Source organism: Pieris brassicae, chromosome 4, assembly GCF_905147105.1.
Source record: "Pieris brassicae chromosome 4, ilPieBrab1.1, whole genome shotgun sequence".
NCBI lineage: Eukaryota > Metazoa > Arthropoda > Insecta > Lepidoptera > Pieridae > Pieris > Pieris brassicae.
The window spans coordinates 14836672-14857808 of record NC_059668.1 but is presented as its reverse complement, the minus strand read 5'-3'; the positions used below and the strand labels follow the sequence as shown (position 1 = coordinate 14857808).

Sequence of the window (21137 nt, the reverse complement as noted above, 5' to 3'; positions counted from 1 at the left end):
TGGGCAGCGGTATCACTTTACATCAGGTGACCCTAATATAAATAATTTCTTTTGAGGAAAGTCATAATCAGCTCATCAACCGATTAGTGACCGAATTGACCTAAAATTTTTAAAAACTAAATCAGTATTATTGAATATTTTTTGCCATCTCTTTTCATAACAGTGTTAACAGAATTTGACAGAAGGAAACAAATATAAAGAGAAACCACTATAGTCAATACGGGAAGAAACATGCTAATTACACGAATTAATATAATTATCCTCTGGTGCGCGTCATTTCATATACACACAATTACATCTAAGTAATACGCAATTTACCGAAACGAATATTTTTATGTATCTATTTGAAATATATTGAAATTGGCCGGATCATTAAAAAGTATTTTCGGAAGCGTAAAAATTAAGTTAATTAAGAGTTTCACAGCTGAACTTGAAGTGGCTTTCTGAATAAAAGCCTCCCCAGATGATAACGATAAACACTTAGCGTCAATTGCTTAATAAATTAATAATTTAAATATAATGGGTCAAAATTTTATAGGCTTTTACGTTTTTATGATCAACATATTATATAGACGTCGTTCAAACTTATGAACGAATAATGGTTACGCGTGAGTATATGAAGTGAACCAATTTATAAAAATTAGACATAAACTTAACATTTATTACTAACGAAACACACACACACAGAAACAAACAAAATTATAATAAAAAGGAATAAGGTACAATTTATGTGTGTAATGTGTATGTTGTGGGTGTAACTGGCCCTGGCTCGGCAATAGAAAAATAATAATAGTCAAAATTAACAGTGTAAGTAAAGAAGTCTTGGAAAATTTGTCTGTTTACAGAATATAGTAAACAATAATTGAAAACTAAGGAATAAATTAAGTTATTAAATTTGAATTTTTATTAAATTTTTAGATTTAGAAACAATCTTATCTATCGAGATGATTTTGGTTTTACTGATAATATTTTTAAGGCAAGGAGTTGATCAACTATCGAATCTTAAATATAATTGTTCTGCCGCAAACCAAATCTGAAAGATTCGATAAACTCAGTAAATAATTGAGCGATATACTTAGTATATACGATATTTTAAGCATCTTTTTGCTAAACTGCGATTTTATTCCATTTGGTTTAAAAAAAGTGACATAAAGTACAGGTTTTTGCCCTGCCCAATACAGTACAGTTAAAACCGGCGCTTTCTTCCACAGCGTATTAGTATAGTAGTAGTAGTAGTAGTAGTAATAGTTTTTTAATGGTTAATATTTTTTAACTTATAATTTTATCTTATATAGCAATTAAAGGAAAAAGAATTTCTTCGAGCGATGTTAAGAAAGGAAGTCCGTAGCAATTTTAAACTTTGTAAAATGCTATGTATAAGACTTTACCAAGCATGTTTACAAAGCAGTTGTAGGGTTGTCCAACTTAACAATATAGTATTTTGTCTTTGGTTTGAGAGCACTACACGTTCAAATAAAACTTTGTTAGCGGATATAAACTCTTCATCTGGGGAGCCGTTTCTTAATACATAATAACCCCCTAAAATTAAAACACAAGACACATAAAATTCGAATAGTTTGCGATAATATGGCAACCTTTTATTGGAATATAATAGTAATATATAATTGTTAGCTATCAGCTGATCAACATGTGGTGTGGGCATAATAGCGTTCAGCATGCGACTCACATCTCGGCAGTGCACCAATGGACTTACTGTCTATGTACGCATTCAACACTAGTAAATGAAAACGTCGTGAGGAAACCGGCTTGCTTTATACCCAAAAACTTGACTTCGTGTTTCAAGCACTGAAAGGTCATCACCGATGACAAATAGAAAAATACCTTATGATCATGAAACAGAGAAATTCAATGTCCAGATTTAAAAGGTTGCGCCATAGGTGATTTTTATCTGTCGAGTTAATGAAGCCATCTCTCGCTGCCGGTGATTTATTTAAAGCGTCGAGTTATAATGTAATCAAATTTAAAATTTTACATAATTATAAAATTTCTCAATCTGGTCGATTGATATTATTTCATATCTTCTACAAATCTTTAATCGCAATTTGGTGAACAAACATGTAGATGTTTGCTCATAACACAAGTCCCTGTTTGTCAAATTGGCGTCGCTTTCCTATTGATGTTTTCCTTTACGAGCTAGTGTTATTGTACATATAAATAGAAAAATCCATTAGTATATCGCGGGGATTGAACGTGAGACGAATGGGTTGAAATCGCAGGCTTAATGTCTAGGCTATCACTTTTCATTTGATTGGCATATAAATAGAGATAACACTTATATGTTATATTAGAATATAGCCACAGTCATGATCATTGGTATCGACTTCATAATAATATTTTTTTTGTATAAATTATAAGGTAGGGAGAACCCTGATTTCAAAGGCCGCTAATAAACAGCGACAGTGATCGAGCCGTCTCATTTATACATCTCGCTTGTATTCGGCACACGGAGTCTTTATTAGTTACCTGAAGAATTACACCTATTAAGTACAGTAGCGGCATTTCTTACGTCTTCGATTCGGCTTATTTTCCTGCCAGAAATACGGTTTTTATAAGGCATATATATGTGATGTTTCTTTATATGGGAAGTACTTTTTAAATAAAATTATCATTAATCATACTTTTTTATTTTTTATTTGAATGACTACTGTTTTTTCCTGTTCTCCAAAATTGTGTCCGCTTCGTTTTCGGCGGATAACTTGTCGTATTTAAAGTTATTTTCTTATATAATATTTGATGTTGCGAAAATCTATTTTTATTTCATATAATATAAGCAACAATTCCGTTAGTGGGGTAACTTTTGTATTTATTTAGTTGCATTAGATATTTTACTGTTGCACGCGATTTCGTTCACGTGAAATGTGTCCCTCTAGAATATTAATAGAGGTATAACAAATCAGGTAAAACATATATTTTTATGAATTTTATTTTACACCCATACCCAAACATAGTAAATGTTATTATTACTAACGATACTTCATGCATTAGTTTTGCTTCGAATAAATTTATTGAGGGCTATCATTATGATATGTGTTATTAAAGTTAACAACGTATTTGATTTAGATTTATAACTACCACCGTTTGAAGTTTTTTGTTAGGTCTGGTATCGTTTTACATAAAGAAAGAATTTCCTTTATTTTAATTTAAGACTTTCGTCTATATAATTATCATATATCATTTATTCTTATCACACAGTAACACTGTTTCGTTTTACGAATATTTCAATAAGTTCAAGCATTATTATATTTAAAAATGATGAGTGATATTTAACAAAATTAAAAATGCCAGAACAATTTTCCTTATAAATATATAATTTCCTCACAAAAAAATACGGACAAAAATATTTGGTTTCAAATGTTAAAGAAGATTAAATAAATTAAGAAAATCTGTATATGCAACTATGAGTTTAGTATATTCTCCCATCTAAAACCAACAATGGGCCACGGGGCAAACATTTTCAGTAATGGATGAAATCCTGAAATTTACTCGTAAAGCAGTGAGGGAATTTGGCAACGGATACGATGTGATTTACATGTTAAGCATAATTTCATCCAAATAATTAAGTATATAAAGAGAAAATATAGATGTGAAACTTAAAAAAACGTTTTTTACTATTACTCACAAATTCGTCCTCCTCTTAAAGTCAGTTCAATATATACTTTATAAAAGAAATTTAGCCTTTATTAAAGTATCGCTACAAATATAGACTTTTTTAGTATTCACCGCATTGAAAATCCAATTATAAAGCTCTTGATGATACTTTATGCCGAGGGTTCCATCCATCACCAAAACCTCAAAGCATTTGATTGAAGGTGACTAATGACTAGACACAATTCGGTTGTGATAATGGGAATTTGACCTTCAAGTGATCATAAACCGCTTATACGACACCTGGATCGATATTGGATTGTGTAGTTTTGATTGTTGTACGAATTTTATATAGTCTTTAATGTAAAATATTTTATATTTGAAAATACATTCAAATAACACTTTATATTTTTTTAAATAAATGATTATATCAAAAATATTAACTTGTTTGATAAAATTAAAAAAAAGAATACCAAATAATAATAAACAACCTCCAAAATTACTTGAATTATCTAAAATTAAATTTATTTTTACGAGTTTCATATAAATTTTATATAAAAAAACTTAATTAAATTAGTTTTTTTTCAAATTTAAAGTTTATAAATCACAATCATGCATTCTTAAACGTGTCCATAGAACGTTAATATACATAGTATTAAAACTAACCGGTTACAGTATTATAAAAAGAAAAGAAATTTTACACAGTGAAAACTACATATAACAAGAACACTTTGCGATGTTTTCAGTTCGGCGTATTCACCTCAAACAGATACAACAGTACGTCAAAATGCTTTCACACTTACTATGAGTAATCTGTGGAAAATTGTGGCGCAGAATTTTAATGATATACAGATAAATTCATTGGGTGATACCGTTATCAAAAAATCTACGGGTGAGTACACTATACCTACACAAAAATTCAAAATTTATTTAATACATGGTATTCGAATCTTTTGTGCTTGCGGTGGCAGTATAGTTTGAGATTGTTCAGATGTAAAGATGTAGATAGAAATAGACGTGACGGTAAAAATAACTTTATTATTATTTTCAAGAGATTTCAGTACATTAAAAATATCAGAGCTTTCAATAACTTTACTTAAGCTGATGTAACACGGGGGAATAATGTTTTGTGAAAAATGGCTTTTAGAAAACCTTTAATGTTTTACTATAAATAAAATGTACTTCATTGACGACTTTCAGTCGCTCGATCATTTGATTCGATTACCTAGCATACAATTGATTTTTATTTATTAGTGAATAGTGTTGTGATTTTTAGAAACTATATTTACTTAAATTTGGTCATAATTAGGCATAACTAAATCTGTAGAACTTTTGAATTATCCTTTTTATAAATGTCTATTACCTAACACAATTACGTTCGTACCTACCTGTACAGTTACGTAATAAAAAGCAGTGAAAGTATATTTGAAAAATGTAAATTAAATTTTTTTTCTTAAAAAAGTGACCATTGTTCTTTTTCTGAATTGAATCAAAGAATATAATGTGAAAACCGTTGATTTACATAACATTGTTGCAAAGAACAAAATGAAATATAATATTTTTCCCCGAGCTAAAAGGCAGAAGGGTCGAAATAGACGCGATTATGGGAAATCCTTGTATTATCCTATGGTGAAATAAATAACTTGCGAACGGAGTATTTTTTGGAAGGAAAAGATTTCTTCCAGCGATAATTCCGCTGGCTTACTTTTATTAATAGAGTGGCAAGGTAAGGATGGGCTAGATTAGCTTTATTTTATATCTTGGTATTCACAATTACTATCGTAAAAGTAAATAAAGGGAACGAACGATTCAACTTTTTATTTTGTTCATTATAAAAAATATTGAAAAAATATCAATAAAGTAGAAATATATATTATAAATAACATACATTACACAAAATGGTTCTTTTTAGACAAAGACAGACCATGTTTGACGAATTTTTCAAATTCCAATCAAGTATAAACAAGTTTGTAATATGCTTTATGTCGATAACAAAACATTCACGAATCATTGATGCAAAGTTTTTCACAGCAAAGCATTAAATGTTTCAAGTTAAATTTCGAATTGGAAGTTTTTTTTAAACCTTAGCTGAATTATATTATTCTGCGCCACAATAGTCACAGTCATATAGTTTGACATTTAAATTATGTATACGGTAATTATAAATATTACAAAAATTGTATAAACAGATTTTTTGTAGTTTTATTGTAGCAATGTGCGTTCACATGAATGCGTAGTTGGGTCTACGTAATGTAGCAGAACTACTGTAGTATCTGCTACGAAATTATTTACTTGCTAGCTGCTTATTCGAAAATAGATCTTAAGATCTAAATGTATAACAGTAGTATTCCATAGTAGTACTAGTAATACCTAATAAACAAAGGAGGAGGTCTTTATGTGTATGTTTTATTCGTTTAGTTTTGTCGGGTTCTATACCAGTCTTAACTACATTGAATTTAAATATAATTTGTAAAAATATTTTTGTATCTAACATAAAAGTAGTATTAAAATGATGTATAGTATTAATAGAATTTTTTTAAAGAGACAATACTTAGAATTAATTATGTAGAAATACCTATTTGTTGAATGGCAGACCTCCTTCTTTTGCAGTTTTGAACCTAGTTATATACTACAACGTAGTTACCACGTATCTTGTATATAGAAGCTGTACTCCACGTTAAATATTACAATAACTACATAATTAATAAAACATGAATATTAAATTCATTAAAAAAATTATCTTAGTAGTAGAGTAAAAGATGTATATTTGCTGGTAATGTAAATGTCTTGAAACGCTTATCATAATCAAACTATCCATGGCTTAAAGGTTAACATTTGATAAGACATTTATACAGCCACTCTCTCCTCTGTATTTTAAATCAATATTCATTCACCCTTGTAAATACATCATTTATAGATTTAGCTTTAAAATGGATCAAATAACAAACTTTCTTGTATACAACAAAACACCAACTTCACGAAATAGTATGAAACATGAAGCATTAAGAACGAACACAAAACGAGAAAAGAGCTTTCAAGGGAATAAACAAGATCTTCTGCTGTCACCACTTTTAGACAGGATGGCTGATGGTAAGTGATGGGTTGGATATGAAATTCAATCTAATGTTTTTATTAATAATTTATAAGCTGATAGTTTTACAGTGAAGAATGTGTAAGTTATTTTTTTATTAATTTTTGTAATATTAATTATATATCTACTAGTTAAGAGTATATTAAGTTTGTTTGAAGCCAATTGATGAACTAATATTATAGGAGATTACATACACTTGACCAAAACTCGAACAGTACAATCATTAGTATGCGCTAATACTATGTTGTGATGTGAAACAATCCAATTATACTTATAATAAATTAACTACATAATTTAGTCTATCTAAGCATCCCAAAGGTATATTGAGTTCTCACGCGCATACCGGATGTAAGATCCAAACCACCTGTCGTCACGTGATCCCCACTGACCACCGCTGAGAGGCTGGCATCGTGCCAAACGTTACAATAGCGTTTGAATGCTTGAAAACCTTTGAGATGACCGTACTATATATACGGGTGGAACAGTTTTCGTTTGCCCAATTATTATATTAACATTTTTTATACAACACATTTGTTATAAAAAATTATTATTATATAACATTATATATGTAGGTATGCAAGGCAGGATTTAATTTTTAAAAATATCCTTTAAATTTAATGTATCAAAGTGAAAATTCTTATCCAATATCAGCGGGTTCCAACATATGACGCTATTACAAGAATCCAATTTGACTAGAAAATTGTTACATCGACTTCATCGTGTCATATCAACACCTTTATAGGAAATTATTCTTTTATTTATAGACACCCGCATTCGTGAGTACTTGCAATATAAACCGCAGACATATTTCAAAATGGCGGTATTCGATTTTTAAAAATGGCGTTAGTTTTGACGCGTGATTTATAGACGCAATGTCTGTGATTTGTATGGTTTTGTCTGTGATAACTGGTGATGAAATTTTGGCAGGTTTGTTTAAATACTTCTCTATCTATTTTGCAATATTAATTTCACTGCATGAAGAGTTGCAGACTTCAATAATTTCCCTAGTAATAAACCTCTTAACACAAAAAAGTTTTTTACAAAATCAATAACTACGAATTCGGAAACTTATTCTTGTAATATTATACTTGTGCTTTTATTGATGTTTTTAACATTAAATTTAAAATGGATTCACGAAAAAAATTATGCAGTATTATTATTAATATTAATTTTTTTCCACATCATTATTCTATCTTAACAGTTGAATTACACAATTATACCTACGCTGATTATTTTAAATAGAAAACCTTTAAAACAATATTTATATACCTAAATCTTATAATTTACAAGTTGTGTTATAAGTGTTAGTTGTAACTAATAATATATATTATGTTTTCGGCGGTTTTGTGTAATAAGATATTAATATCCATTACCAAAATTTATATGTAGTATGTTAGTGTTATTCTTAGCCAGATATTAGCTAATATTGAACATAAAAATAAAAAAAAACACTCAAATAGTTACTTCTGTTTCTTATTATCTTGTTAAAACAATATATCGCAATAAGCTGTACTACATTACTTCACAACAAACACTAAATTTCCAGGTATTTATCAAAAATTCTCATTTGCTATTCGGTGTTACCTATTTTCACCTCATAAATTAGCCCTAATCACGTTGCATTTCGCCCTTGAAACTGATTGCATACATGGAATCCCTCACTTGCTTCCAAACTAGTATAGTGTTCTGACGTTTTAAGTGCTGTGATTTCTTGGTAATTGCTAATCGTTTTCAAGGCCAAACAATGGGTACGTGTTCTAATTAGTATCATTTTATGCTACTTAATTGGATTTTTGTAAAAAGAATTCGTGAAAAAAAATTTAAATTTAGCTTTATGGTTTGGTTCCAGGATAATATTAATTTACGCTATATAGATAGATGTAACTGTGAGGATCAGCTCTTGAGTTTTTTGTAAGCTATTTTTACATAAAAACATGTATGTTTGTTGTAGAACCTTATACCACTGAGCTATCTGTAGCATCAAGATCTCGACACAGCATGATTGATCAGAAAAATATGTTGAATTAGGTGAACGAATTTTACTGTATTTGATTTGAAGTTTATGAGTTATATAAATGTATAGTTTTGAGGTTACCGCAAGTGTTACAGTTAATAGCCTTGTCTCTGTAATGATTATTTCACCTAAAATGTATAAACTTTACTAAATACTGAATAATAAATTTAAATTTACAACAATTCAAAAGTAAATAACCAGATTAGAACGATTGTTACTTTACTTTTACTACCATATTATAAATAAACTTTAAAATAAACACTAAATTTATTATAAAGTTTATTCATACCATTCATAAATTACACCTCAAGGTGTCAGGTAATACATGGTGTTAAGAAAAACTGAGAATACTTAAGTGTTGATCGTTTTATTTAAAACAAATCGTTATATATATAAGGACTTGGGATAGTGAAAGAAACATAGTATCTTAACTAAGGTTGCCTGAAAATGTTTTCTTTGCGACAGACTCTTCTAATTTATTAAGTATCTCGCGAGAATATAAAACAAAGGACAAAACGATGGGTTCAATTGTGAGTAGTTTCTCAATTGTAATTATTGTCCAATAACAAACAGATACGCAACACGATCAGTTATCCCGATCGACCGGGCCGAGGGAATCAATGAAACTAAATGTCTCAATCAAATGAAACGCGTCATAGATTCAACTTTTTCTATATACGTACTTGTGACGTAAAATTCAATAAAACGAACTAGGTGAGAAAACACGCCCTATGTTTAGATATCACCATCGCTTAAAATAAATCATTTACATGCAACTTGCACGAAAGCGTCAATTGGTTCCATTTCAAATCAATGCATCGTTCAATTTCAATTGTTTCCTTGCAGTGAGTGGAGAGATTCTGAACTAGCCACAACACAGTTTTGTGATTTAAACTTAAACTTTATTTTAATGTTAAATTATTGTATTAATTAAATTACATATGTCTCATCCCATTTTAACAGAAATACGAAAAAGACTTTTATGAAAAATTAAGTATTAAAGTAAATATTAAACGAAATAACATTTTAATTTAAATTAATTATTTGGATATTAATGTTTCGGTGATATGTTAATATTTTAAATTTGAAAAATTTAACTTTTTGAAATTGATAGCAATGCTAATGAACGTGTATACGGAGTATGTTATTCACGATACTCCAAAGAGAATGCTACGAAAGTACATGTTGGGCACGCCTCAAGAAGAATTTTATGGTGTGTCCTATGTAGACTTATGGTTTCTTTTACATTTTTCTAATAGCCTTGCAAAACTTTTTTACTTTTTAAATATTTTTAGAAAATACGTTTCAAATTTAAGTGATTTGATTTTTATATCCTGTCACCATGATAAATATACAGTTCTTAGGTTTTTGGTGGTAAGTACATTTCTACAAATAATTTTCTTGATATCCTTCTAGAACGTGTGTTGTATGCTCGAAACCGGGTCCTGGTGGGAGCAAGGCCTGCTGTAGTGGGTGGTAATCCCATCACTGAAGAAATGGCTATGGTAAGCTATTTCTGTTACTATTGATGCAATATTTAATCGGCTGCAATTGATGCTTTTAAATAATTAAAAAATTCAAATTTTAAACAAAAGCAACCTCCATTAAACGAATAAAACTAGTACTTAAAGCAAAGGTACACATTTGCTTAAATTAAGAAATTTATTTAAGCTCTGTAACTTTTATAAAAATATTTGAATATAGTTCTATTAATGCGGAGGAAGGATTTCTTGCTATAGTTGTCTTAAAAATGTTGTGTTTAGGGATTGCGGATTACAGCATTTGGCACAGCAGCATGTCCACCACGTGGGGAGTGGATTCACACTCCGCTCGTAATGCGTCCGGCGGATAATTCTTTAGGTACATGATGATTATAGTTATATATGATAAAGAAAAATCATTAGTATAACATTCTTAATAATGATATATCAAATCTGATTACGTGATAATTCATAATTATAATTGCGTTCCCTTATAAATAAATAAATTGGACAACAATTATCTACAATTAATACAGCATAATTGTAATTTCCTTAAATAAAGATGTGTGTGTCATGAGGGATGGTATTACTTAATTTTCTCTTTGCCTGTTTTTTTTAAGTACACTACACCTACACTTGTTCAAAAATTAATTTTTCAATAGGTTATGGACTGTCAGCGCAGCGAAATGGGACCAGATCTTTGCTCTCAGGTCTTCAAGCACACATCATCAAATGGTTACTATTCGATTCTCGTCCCGTAACTAAAGACAACAAATCGACCGAACATCCAGATAGGTAAAACATTAAATCATAACAATTTACTAAAACTGGATATTGTTTAACATTTACAACAAAAATTTATTTTGTCTTAAGACTTTAGAAGTTTGTATATCCAAAAAAACAAATGCTAGGTACAGATAATGTTAAGTTTTTTTACTACAAAAACTGTATTTTAACACATTAAATATAATTTATTTGTCACAGATTGTTATTCTCGGTTTGAGCAAATGCAAACAAATGAAACGCGCTACTTTTTCGACTTTTGTTTGACATGTTTACTCCTAAAAATATTATTTATCAACAAAATTGAAAACTACCGACAACAAACACCCCCATTTATAAAAAAAAACTGTAGGCTACAACAAAAGTATGAAGAGTCATTTACATTTAGCACACATAAACCACGTTTTCTAGAATTTCCGAACAAAAATCCACAAACTAGTATCAACATGCTAAAACATTTGCCCAAACAGAAAAGTGAATAACTTTCATTCGCACGTTTTAACGATGTTGCCAATATTTTACCGCGAGTGGCTGTAGCGATAGCCTGAGTGTTGTGACGGAATAAGCAGAAGCCTTTGAAAATTTATATATTACGTCAAAATATAAAAGCGGTGGAAATATGAATGAAGTTTAAAAGAGGAGTAAATATGTAATAGTTTTATAATATATGTATAGTTATTTAAATTCCGAACATATTTACCATAGAGATTATTTGTAAATTAGCTTAAGGGTCGTTTATTGGGTTTTAATTATACAGCTTACAAACAGACAACAAGGAATCTATAGAGCCGTGATTTATATCCATTCATTTAAATATTAATTATATAAACGGTTTATATTTAAAGTTAATTGAGCAGTGTTGGCCTAGTGGCTTCAGCGTGCGACTCTCATCCCTGAGATCGCATGTTCGACCCCCGGCTGTGCACCAATGGATTTTCTTTGTATGTGCGCATTTAACATTAGCTCGAACGGTGAAGGAAAATATTGTGAGAAAACCGGCTTGCCTTAGACCCAAAAAAGTCGACGGCGACGGCGACTTGCCTATTAGTTTAACAAATGATCATGAAACTGAACAGAAATCTGAAGGTAAGATTTAAAAAGGTTGTAGCGTCACATCACATAGTTTTCCACATCTTTCAAATTAGCTTATAATATAAATTGTTGGTAAAGCAAAAATATAGATCATGAAGAGAGTATAATAAGAGATTGAGGAATGACAAAGATAATCTACGAAAAACCTAATACAACCCCAGATTTGAAACTGAGTTGACTTTGATGTTGTTAATATTTTGTTCTATAATATATAATACAATTGCAGCTGACAGTACTGCCATTGATCGGAAATTTTAGTTCAAATGTCATAACTTAAGTAAGTTGTTACCAAGAAGTAAATACCTTGGATTAAACACCCTAAAAGATATTTATATAAAAGTTTTGTTTATCTTTTTCGTACATTGTGTAGATTTTTGGGTTATCGTTGCTCCACCTTTCGTTTACCATACACCATAATATTCACTGTACGAACGCCCTAATGCCTGTCATATTTCTCGTACATGCGGTGTTTCGGGGAATAAATCTACGGCGATACTACGTCTAGTCATTTTCATACGTTCTATCTATCACGAGCTCTCTTGTACGAAATAACGATATTAACCATAGTTTGACCTAAGATAGCAGTTTATTATTGAAGACTGAATTGTTCCCAGACTTTTTCAAGATTATTCGATATAAATTACTTCATATGACATTAAGCATATTTTATAGATGTTTCTTATGTAATCAGTGCGAGTGATTATGAGAGCAGTGTCGGTCTAGTGGTTTCAGCGTGCGACTCTCATCCCTGAGGTCGTACGTTCGATCCGCGGCTGTGCACCAATGGACTTTCTTTTTATGTGCGCATTTAACAATCGCTCTAACGCTGAAGGAAAATAATGAAACGAAATCGATACCGGTTTGTTTTAGACCGAAAAAGAGGACGGCGTGCCTCAGGCACAGAAGGCTGATCACCTACTTGCCTATTAGATAAACATATGATCATGAAACAGATATAGAAATCTGAGGCCCAGACATTAAAAGGTTTTAGCGTCATTGATTTATATTTTATCTTATGCAATCTGCTGAAGAATATGGTAAGAGATACGATATGATTTTTTTTCATTACGCATTACATGGTATGACAAATATTTTTTTACATTAAATAATTACCGAGACCAAATTTTTTGCGTTTACGGAGTCAGCTGGAAAGATTTTTATTTATATCTATTATTTAACAAAAATATATTTCTTTATTTATATGATTTATTTTAAATTATTATTTGAAATTCATTTAGTTTCAGTTTTTTCTAATCTGCTAAATAGATCTAATTTTGATTGTATCACATGTACTGTTGTCTAATTTATATTAATAATACAATGAAACTTACATGAAAATCCAACGTACAATTAACTAAAAAAGCCTATTTTCAGCTATTTACGTCCCTCTGAAGAGAAGCAAGAAGAGGCCCTCTGGCGGGCGTGCAGTGAAGTTATATGGCGATGTGCAGCTGGCGCCGGTGCTTCAGACCCCCAGGCCGTGGTTGCCTTGCCAACTGATAACACTTATGTCCAGCACAGCTCGAGCTATTACCAAGATGGCATCACTGAGAAGGTATCTTTATAGGACTTAGTGTTAATTTAACCCCGTATTAGGATTTATATATTTACTAATTTACTGTTATAGATACAAATTAATATCCAATTAAAATTTCGTTTTACATTTTGCTTTAATATTGTCAATCATTAAACGTTTCTACATATATTGTGTATACGCAGATTAGTTATGGGCTAAATCTATAAGTCTGATTAATTAGGAGTTCTTTTGAGCCGAAACAAATATTATTTTACCAGGGATCGAGCCCATCATATGCTAACTATTAAACCGTTTTGTATATATGTAACCCTAAATAACATTATAAAATGAGTTTTTAGTTACATAATTATTTGCTTTATTATTAATTTTAATTTTTAGCTATACATTTGAATTGAAAATATTTTTTATATGATTTTAAGCTCCATATGTTCGAGCTGAAAAGTCTGGAGGACCTACAAATATTTATAAAGCGCTATCTTTATTTAGTAAGTAAACTATTATAATTAATTAAAATTCAATATTATTTGTTATCTGGTAGTTTCGAGTCTTAAACAAAAACAAAATTCAGAATATCAATTTGAGACAGTAGCCAATTATAACTAGAAAATTTTAGAGCAACTCTGAATATAAAATCAATGTGATTAGCCATTTAGTTAGGTTGTCATTAGAATAAAACTTATTATGACTATCATAAGAGTACTTCAAAAGAATCATCAACCTAGCAAAATTTTGCACATCACAATCACAAATACTGTAACTATCAAATACTATACATATAGTTCACTCTAGTTTTATTACTTTGCAATAAGTCGGTGATGAGTACTTGTACACATTGTATATGAAAACACGATTAGTTACTAAAAGATTTATGACGTGAAATTAGGCTCAATTCCTCTCGTCAGTCAAGTTGTCGTCCTGTCAACAGCTACGTAAACTTTTGCCGAGCTCAATCCCAAAGTTATATTTTACGATGCTTTTAGTTTATGTAGACGCAATTTGGGTGAATTTCGTGAAAGCGTTTGTACTGAATAATCTCTATTAGAGATGAGAAAATATTTTTCGTTTGAAGGTCTATTGGAAAGGATAGAGGTCTACTGGTTTAGTAAGTAAAAAGTGGGTGGGAATAAATAATAAAAATGCTATGAATTTAAACGTTACCACATCATGCAGGAATGCAATAAAACATATACATATATATATGTCAAAACTATAGCGTCTGTCAGCTGCCATTGTCATTGCACGTTACATAAATTATAAATTAACAACGTCATTTTATTGTTTTATTTCATTTGCCAATATTGCAAAATCTTTCTGTTAATGACTATTGAATAATTTGACGTTGTTAATTTATGCTCTGTAATAGAAAATGATAGCAGCTGTCATTACCAGCGTTGTATTTAATGTTGTTATTTAATTTAATGTACTTTAATTAAAATATATCTTGCGCAAATAGACAAAATATCAAAAGAATTTAACCGCTCTGGCCAAATAACTTTGGATCTTTATTTAAAGATGTACTCTAATATATTATTAATTTCGATATTGAATTCATATAAAACCTTCTTGCCTAACTTATGTAGTCTTGGTATTCCACTTAATTCGTTTGTAATACGGCTAGACCTAAATCCTTAACCGTATTCAGTGTCACACCCGAATGCCGGAGCATAGAGGATTAAGTTTCTAAGTCGAGAAACTTACGTCGTGAATATTTACGAGAATTGCTTTATTTTCTTAATGTAGATAAACTATTTCATTGGGAATCGAAAATATAAAATTACATTTCTCCTGATACAGTTCTTACAACATTAGGAGCCCACGATAAATGATATTCGCAGCTAATAAATTATTCTATTAATGCAGTGTTGGCCTAGTTAGAGACTTCAGCGGGCTACTCTTATTTCTGAAATCGTAGGTTCGATCCGCGGCTGTGCATCATTGAACTGTCTATGCACGCACGGAAAACATTGTGAGGAAATCGGTATGTCACGAATTCAAAAATCAACGACATGTGTCGGAGAGTAAGTTGATCACCTACTCGGCTATAAAATAAAAATTCAATCCGAGGCCATGAGCCATACAGGTTTGTATCGCCATGTATTATTTATTATTATTTGTTATATATGACTTGGATTTTAAGTAGGGGTCCAAACGTGAGTGACATAACCTGTGATGTTTGATTTAATTATAAGTTAAGTATTATAAAGGCTCGTATTAGATATGACGACTAGTAATTTAATAAATAATTATCTAATAATCATAGAGTTATCTTGTTACAAAATTAAATTTCATATTGTCATATTGGAATCACTCGTAATGTTATATAAAAACAAGTTTAACGGTTCGATTTAGATATACAAAATTTATTTATTACTGATTTGTAGTTACACTATAAAACATTTATAAATATCGTGAGGAAGACGACTTTGTCTTTAATATGCAATCTTTTCCAAACAACTATAAGAAACAGTCTACTTTTTTAACGAAAGAAGATCAAAATATATAAAGCATTTTAAATAAAATAAAAAAAAACTAATCTATAAAATACAGAGATATAATTATGTATCTTCTTATTATAATTTATTAATATCCACATATATTAAATAAGAAAGAATTAAAATACTTGTCAAGTAAAAATATATAATATATATTTTATACATAATAAATAAATCAATTAGTTTCAGTCGGAAGATGGCTCAGGTGCTTTGCTCCTTTTGTACTCAGCTATTCTCTCGAGAGGATGCGAAAAGTAAGTGAAAATGAAAGAAAAACTTATAATTAACGGTCAGAAAACGCTTGATTTATTAATGACTTTTTTTAAGCAATTGATTAATGAGGATTATAAAAAATATTTACATTATATAAATGAGCAAAACTGGCGCTTAATTAATAGCTAAATAACCAAGAATAGTATGTTAAATTATTATGAATGAAAAACACATTTTCGTAAGATCAACGTGTAAGCCGGATCTTATATCATACAAGATTTTTTTGTATTTTAGACTCCGTAAACTAATTTTACTATTTTAATACAGTGTTTTACGACTATTACTACTTACAGCCAAAAAGTTACAGTCTTATGTACTAATACTAAGGCATAAAATGTTAGGTACTTTAGTGATACTTCATTATATTTTACATATAAATTCTATAATTAAAATATAATTATATATACACATATTCTAAATTTGCTATTGAAGTCAATTAGACCAAAAAATAACATACATTGTTTTTACGGCTTGAAATTGAAGATGAAATGAATATTAAATTGTGGTATAATAATTCATTTGGGAATATATTATTTCTCGGTTTTCAGTATAAAGAAAGATTTGGATGGAAAATTGAACTACCTTGTATCCACTCAAGTGGAGGGGTCTCTCAATGTTACCACTCTGTTGCTAACCGGACGTGCGACCCCATATCTTCATAATGGAGTGCAGTATGTAGGGGATGAAGACCATTATGTACGTCCTTTTAATTGACATTAAGTCTCGTATAAAAACATTAAATTCTCAGTCGCTCAGTACTCAGTTGGATAAAATATATTTTAGTATCTCAATAAATTATACCGATATATCTTTAAATGTAATTTTAAAGTCTAACTTTCCTTTCTCTTTTAATTTTTTAGAATGAATGAAATCTACGTTTTTTTTTACGAAATAATGCATAATAAACATACAAAGCACACAAATAAATCCCCATAGTGTTATTGCGTGTATCTATCATCTGTGTTCACTGTTTTACACCCAAAAATAAGACTGACTCTCAAGTGTCTAAATAAGCTCAAGCTTATTTGATTCAAATTAAAATACTTCGACTAATCATAATATATATGTTTGTGGTTTCAGGCAATGCCACAATTTGGGGTGTTATCTCGCAGCCCAGTTGGACTACTTGTATGGTATGGCGGAGAAGAAAATTTAACCGGCCATGTATCGAAGCAGTATCCTGGATCGAGACTGAAGACACCAGCATTACCTATTTGGGTTACTATTTACAAAAATTACAAAAGCATTGGTTACATTTTTGTATCGAAATACATATAACTGTTGAATTGTGAACATTTGCGACTTAGTATTAAGGTTAGGTTAGTGTAATGTATTATTGTGCTATAATAATTATGTCTCTATTAAATTTTGATTTGTAATTGGACCTCAAATCAAAATTATTTTTTTATTTGTTTAACTGTAAATGAATATTTCAACCATAAAAAATGCAAAATCAGAATGTACACTTATGAACGTCAAAAACAGAAATGTATACGAAATGCATAGTAATCATAGTTACCATAGATTTCAACCATTACCGAAGAACTTCCCAAATTTGGCCTTATTCTAAAAAAAAACTTACAAAACGGAATTTCGGACTTGTCGTTGTATAATTGATACTTATTTATGAACATGTATTTTAATTTTTTAGGTAACAAGTTGTTCTGGACATTTTGGGGTACTTTTCAATACAAACCGGGAGTTGTTGCGAAATTATCACGCCGAACGAAGGTATTTATAATTTTACGTTATACTTTACTATCGTTTATTCAAAATACAGAAACTTAGAATTATTTTCTTATTCAATCCGTGTTACGGTCCATTTAATTAAAAAGTATTTTCTTTAAATACTTAAAATGTATAATTTATTAATATAACTTAATATGAGGTAGAATAACATGACAACAAACAAGTCCGGTTATTTATTTATATCCAAATCAGAATTAATCTGAACTGTGACAATTAACTAATTAATTTAATCTTAAAAAAATCATAGATTTGACATTCATTACTACACATGTGGGGGATGTCACGTGCTACTCAATGTTGATACACGCGCTCATGAAGAGGCCGGTACCTTAAGAAATGACGACATCAGCGCCACTCCTCTTGAAAAACTAATTCACACCAAGTAAGCTTTATAAACTATAACAATGATAGCATTGTAAATTTGAACCGTTTTTGTAATAGAGTACGGAAAGACTTTCCAGAATTCATGGAATAATTAAATGGAAGATTACAAGAATATACGCATCGAGTTCATCGCATCGCTTCCCGATATTTTGAAGTCGGTTAAAAATAAATTATAGATACATAAATAAATTATTGGTAAAAAGTAATCTAGATACTGTATTTATAATATTCAATTTATTTTGTTCAATGAGTAAAATTATCAATCAGCTTAAGACAAACTAAAAATATCCAAAACCTTTGTTCAAATATAATAAAGGTATTAACTTCTTAAAATACAGTTTACTATTTACAAGAACTACAAATTTAATAAAGCCGATATTACACTTTTATTGACTGTTGAGTCGTCCAATGGGTATGAACACAGATATACTGCTCTCATCACCACCAAATAACCTTCCAAAACATAGCGTTAGTACAGTGTATTCCCATTACAATTCTGCTATAATTGGTAGCTGCAAACATTTGTCAACTGCGTCGCAGCAAATCCCCAGACGAAATGCTACATTAAGGTGTCTACGGGCTGTCCTCAATAACTGCCTTTGAAAGCAGAATGAGTGTTGAAATTATTATACTTTTGCACGATGTCGTTAACTATACTAACCTAACTTCTGTGTGATATAAGAATATTAAACATTTATTATAAATTAAACAATTATTACTTATGTTTTAAGTACCATCATTCATTTTAATAGCTTTTTTTCGAACATGAATAGGAATAGACTTACGGAAAATGTGTGCAGAGTTCAAACTCTATTATAAAGAGGTTGGACTGTTTCTATGAATCCTCAGCTACGTGCGCATCAACTTATTTAGCTCCTAGTTTGCTTTCTACATAATAACAATAATAATAACACAGCAGTATAGTCTAGAGGTTTCAGCGAGCAACTGCAATCCCTGAGGTCGTAGGTTCGATCCCCAGCTGTGCATCAATGGACGTTCTGTCTTTGTGCGCATTTAACACTCGCTCGAACGCTGAAGGAAAACATTGTGAGGAAACGGTATGCCTTATAATAGCTACGCGAATAAAAGCAGACGGCGAGTGTCAGGCACACCTGCTGACCACCTGTCTTGAACTTGCCTATTAGAATTAGATATACAGAACGAAACAGATGCAGTAATATGAAACCCTAATGTGATGACCTAAATCTAATATCTTGTAAATAACGACTGCACAATTTTAATTAATTTATTTGTTTCCGTTTAGTGCCACATACGCTGAGCTCTCCTTTCCCAAGATTTTGATGCCAAATTTGTTTTAATTGATTTAATTTATCTAATTATTGTTAATGGTAAATAGCGGATATTTAGTTTTAATGTAACACGAGGGATAAAGATGAAAATTGGATGATGGTGTAAACTTCAAAGCATTTAAGTTTTTTTTTTCAATTAATAATTTAGTGTTATATTTTTAAACGCAAAAGCTTGTTAATATAAGTAAATGTCGTTACTGAGTAATCAACATTATATAAATCATCCATTTGCCACACTCAAAAAGCCGTCCGCTTTGTCTATCTGTTCGGCATGTATTCAAAAACTATTCCACACGCGGACACTTCATCAAAGGTAAAGGTAAGGAATATATATATATATCAATATTTACGCACTTGTAACCATATTTAATGCAGGACAGGCTACTATTTTTTTTTATTTTACAGATGGCAAGATGCGAAAATCACGTGGTCGGGAACCACACCATACACAGCCGATTCTCCTATTTAGGAGTTATTCGAAATATTAGGTATTTAATAAGTCAAATTAGTATTTTATTGGTGCTTAATTAATAATAACAATTTTTTTGGTCAATAATCGTTGCAATTTTAAAAGGTGTGCTTACCAATAGAACCATGTTTCTTCACACGGCTTGCTTGAAATAGAGTTTAAATAATATGGAGTATAAACAATTATTGAGACATCTTAAATTTAAAATATTTGCGTATTTATCTTAAGCTACATACTAGATGTAGCTATAACAATATAGCTAAATTTTTTAAATAATAAATCAGTTTTATTATATCTATATTTCAGTATTTTAATTTAAGTCAAATTTTCACAAGACAAGTCTGTGTTTTAGTGAAACAATGTATCCCTATACATTATTAATAGTTCTACTAGTTATTAAATAGGGGTTAAATAGTCTTAATTCTTGCAAAAATCATAGAGAACAAATATTTCTAGGACAGGATAGCTGTTTACAGACCTAATAACTTTATCTGTATATCAAAGTCTCTACTCTAGTTTATAAAAAGTAAGGATCTGTAATAAATGTTTAAACTTAAGTTTTTTAGTGTACTTTCCAGGGTATTCATCGCCACTCTGTAATGTATACCTCCTACGTCACAGTGATTATGATTGAAAATAATTACCATTCATTACCATACCATTGATGTAATCGTTTCATTCTATTATATAAAGATTGTATTGGATAATTTGCCAAGTATTGAATACGACTTCCGGGTTATGACCAATGTGATACTAGTAGGAGGTAAAGTTTGCTAATGTCTTCAAAGAAAGTACTAGCTGAAAGGATTTTTTATGAAAGAAATAATCAAACATATAAAAGAAATCATAATATCAA

General features: G+C 30.1%; 1 protein-coding gene across 1 annotated transcript; it reads left to right on the top strand.

Annotated features, from left to right (window-relative positions):
* The first annotated feature begins 9892 nt into the window (after positions 1 to 9892).
* On the top strand, positions 9893 to 20435 carry LOC123708606 (inactive ubiquitin carboxyl-terminal hydrolase MINDY-4B). Its single transcript, XM_045659399.1, has 12 exons — positions 9893 to 9924; positions 10128 to 10216; positions 10475 to 10571; positions 10855 to 10987; positions 13442 to 13622; positions 14024 to 14089; positions 16280 to 16350; positions 16918 to 17065; positions 17450 to 17587; positions 18021 to 18100; positions 18366 to 18500; positions 20218 to 20435. The coding sequence occupies exons 1-12, from the start codon at positions 9894 to 9896 to the stop codon at positions 20279 to 20281; spliced, it is 1233 nt and encodes a 410-aa protein (XP_045515355.1). The 5' UTR covers position 9893; the 3' UTR covers positions 20282 to 20435.
* The last annotated feature ends 702 nt before the right edge of the window (positions 20436 to 21137 follow it).

What these genes read in the sequence shown, in the direction of transcription:
- LOC123708606 (XM_045659399.1), top strand. Translation starts at nt 9,894, where the DNA reads ATGTTGGGCACGCCTCAAGAAGAATTTTATG. An exon ending in CACCAGCATTACCTATTTGG is followed by an intron (nt 17,588 to 18,020) that starts GTTACTATTTAC and finishes TTAATTTTTTAG; the next exon opens with GTAACAAGTTGTTCTGGACA. An exon ending in AATTATCACGCCGAACGAAG is followed by an intron (nt 18,101 to 18,365) that starts GTATTTATAATT and finishes AAAAAATCATAG; the next exon opens with ATTTGACATTCATTACTACA.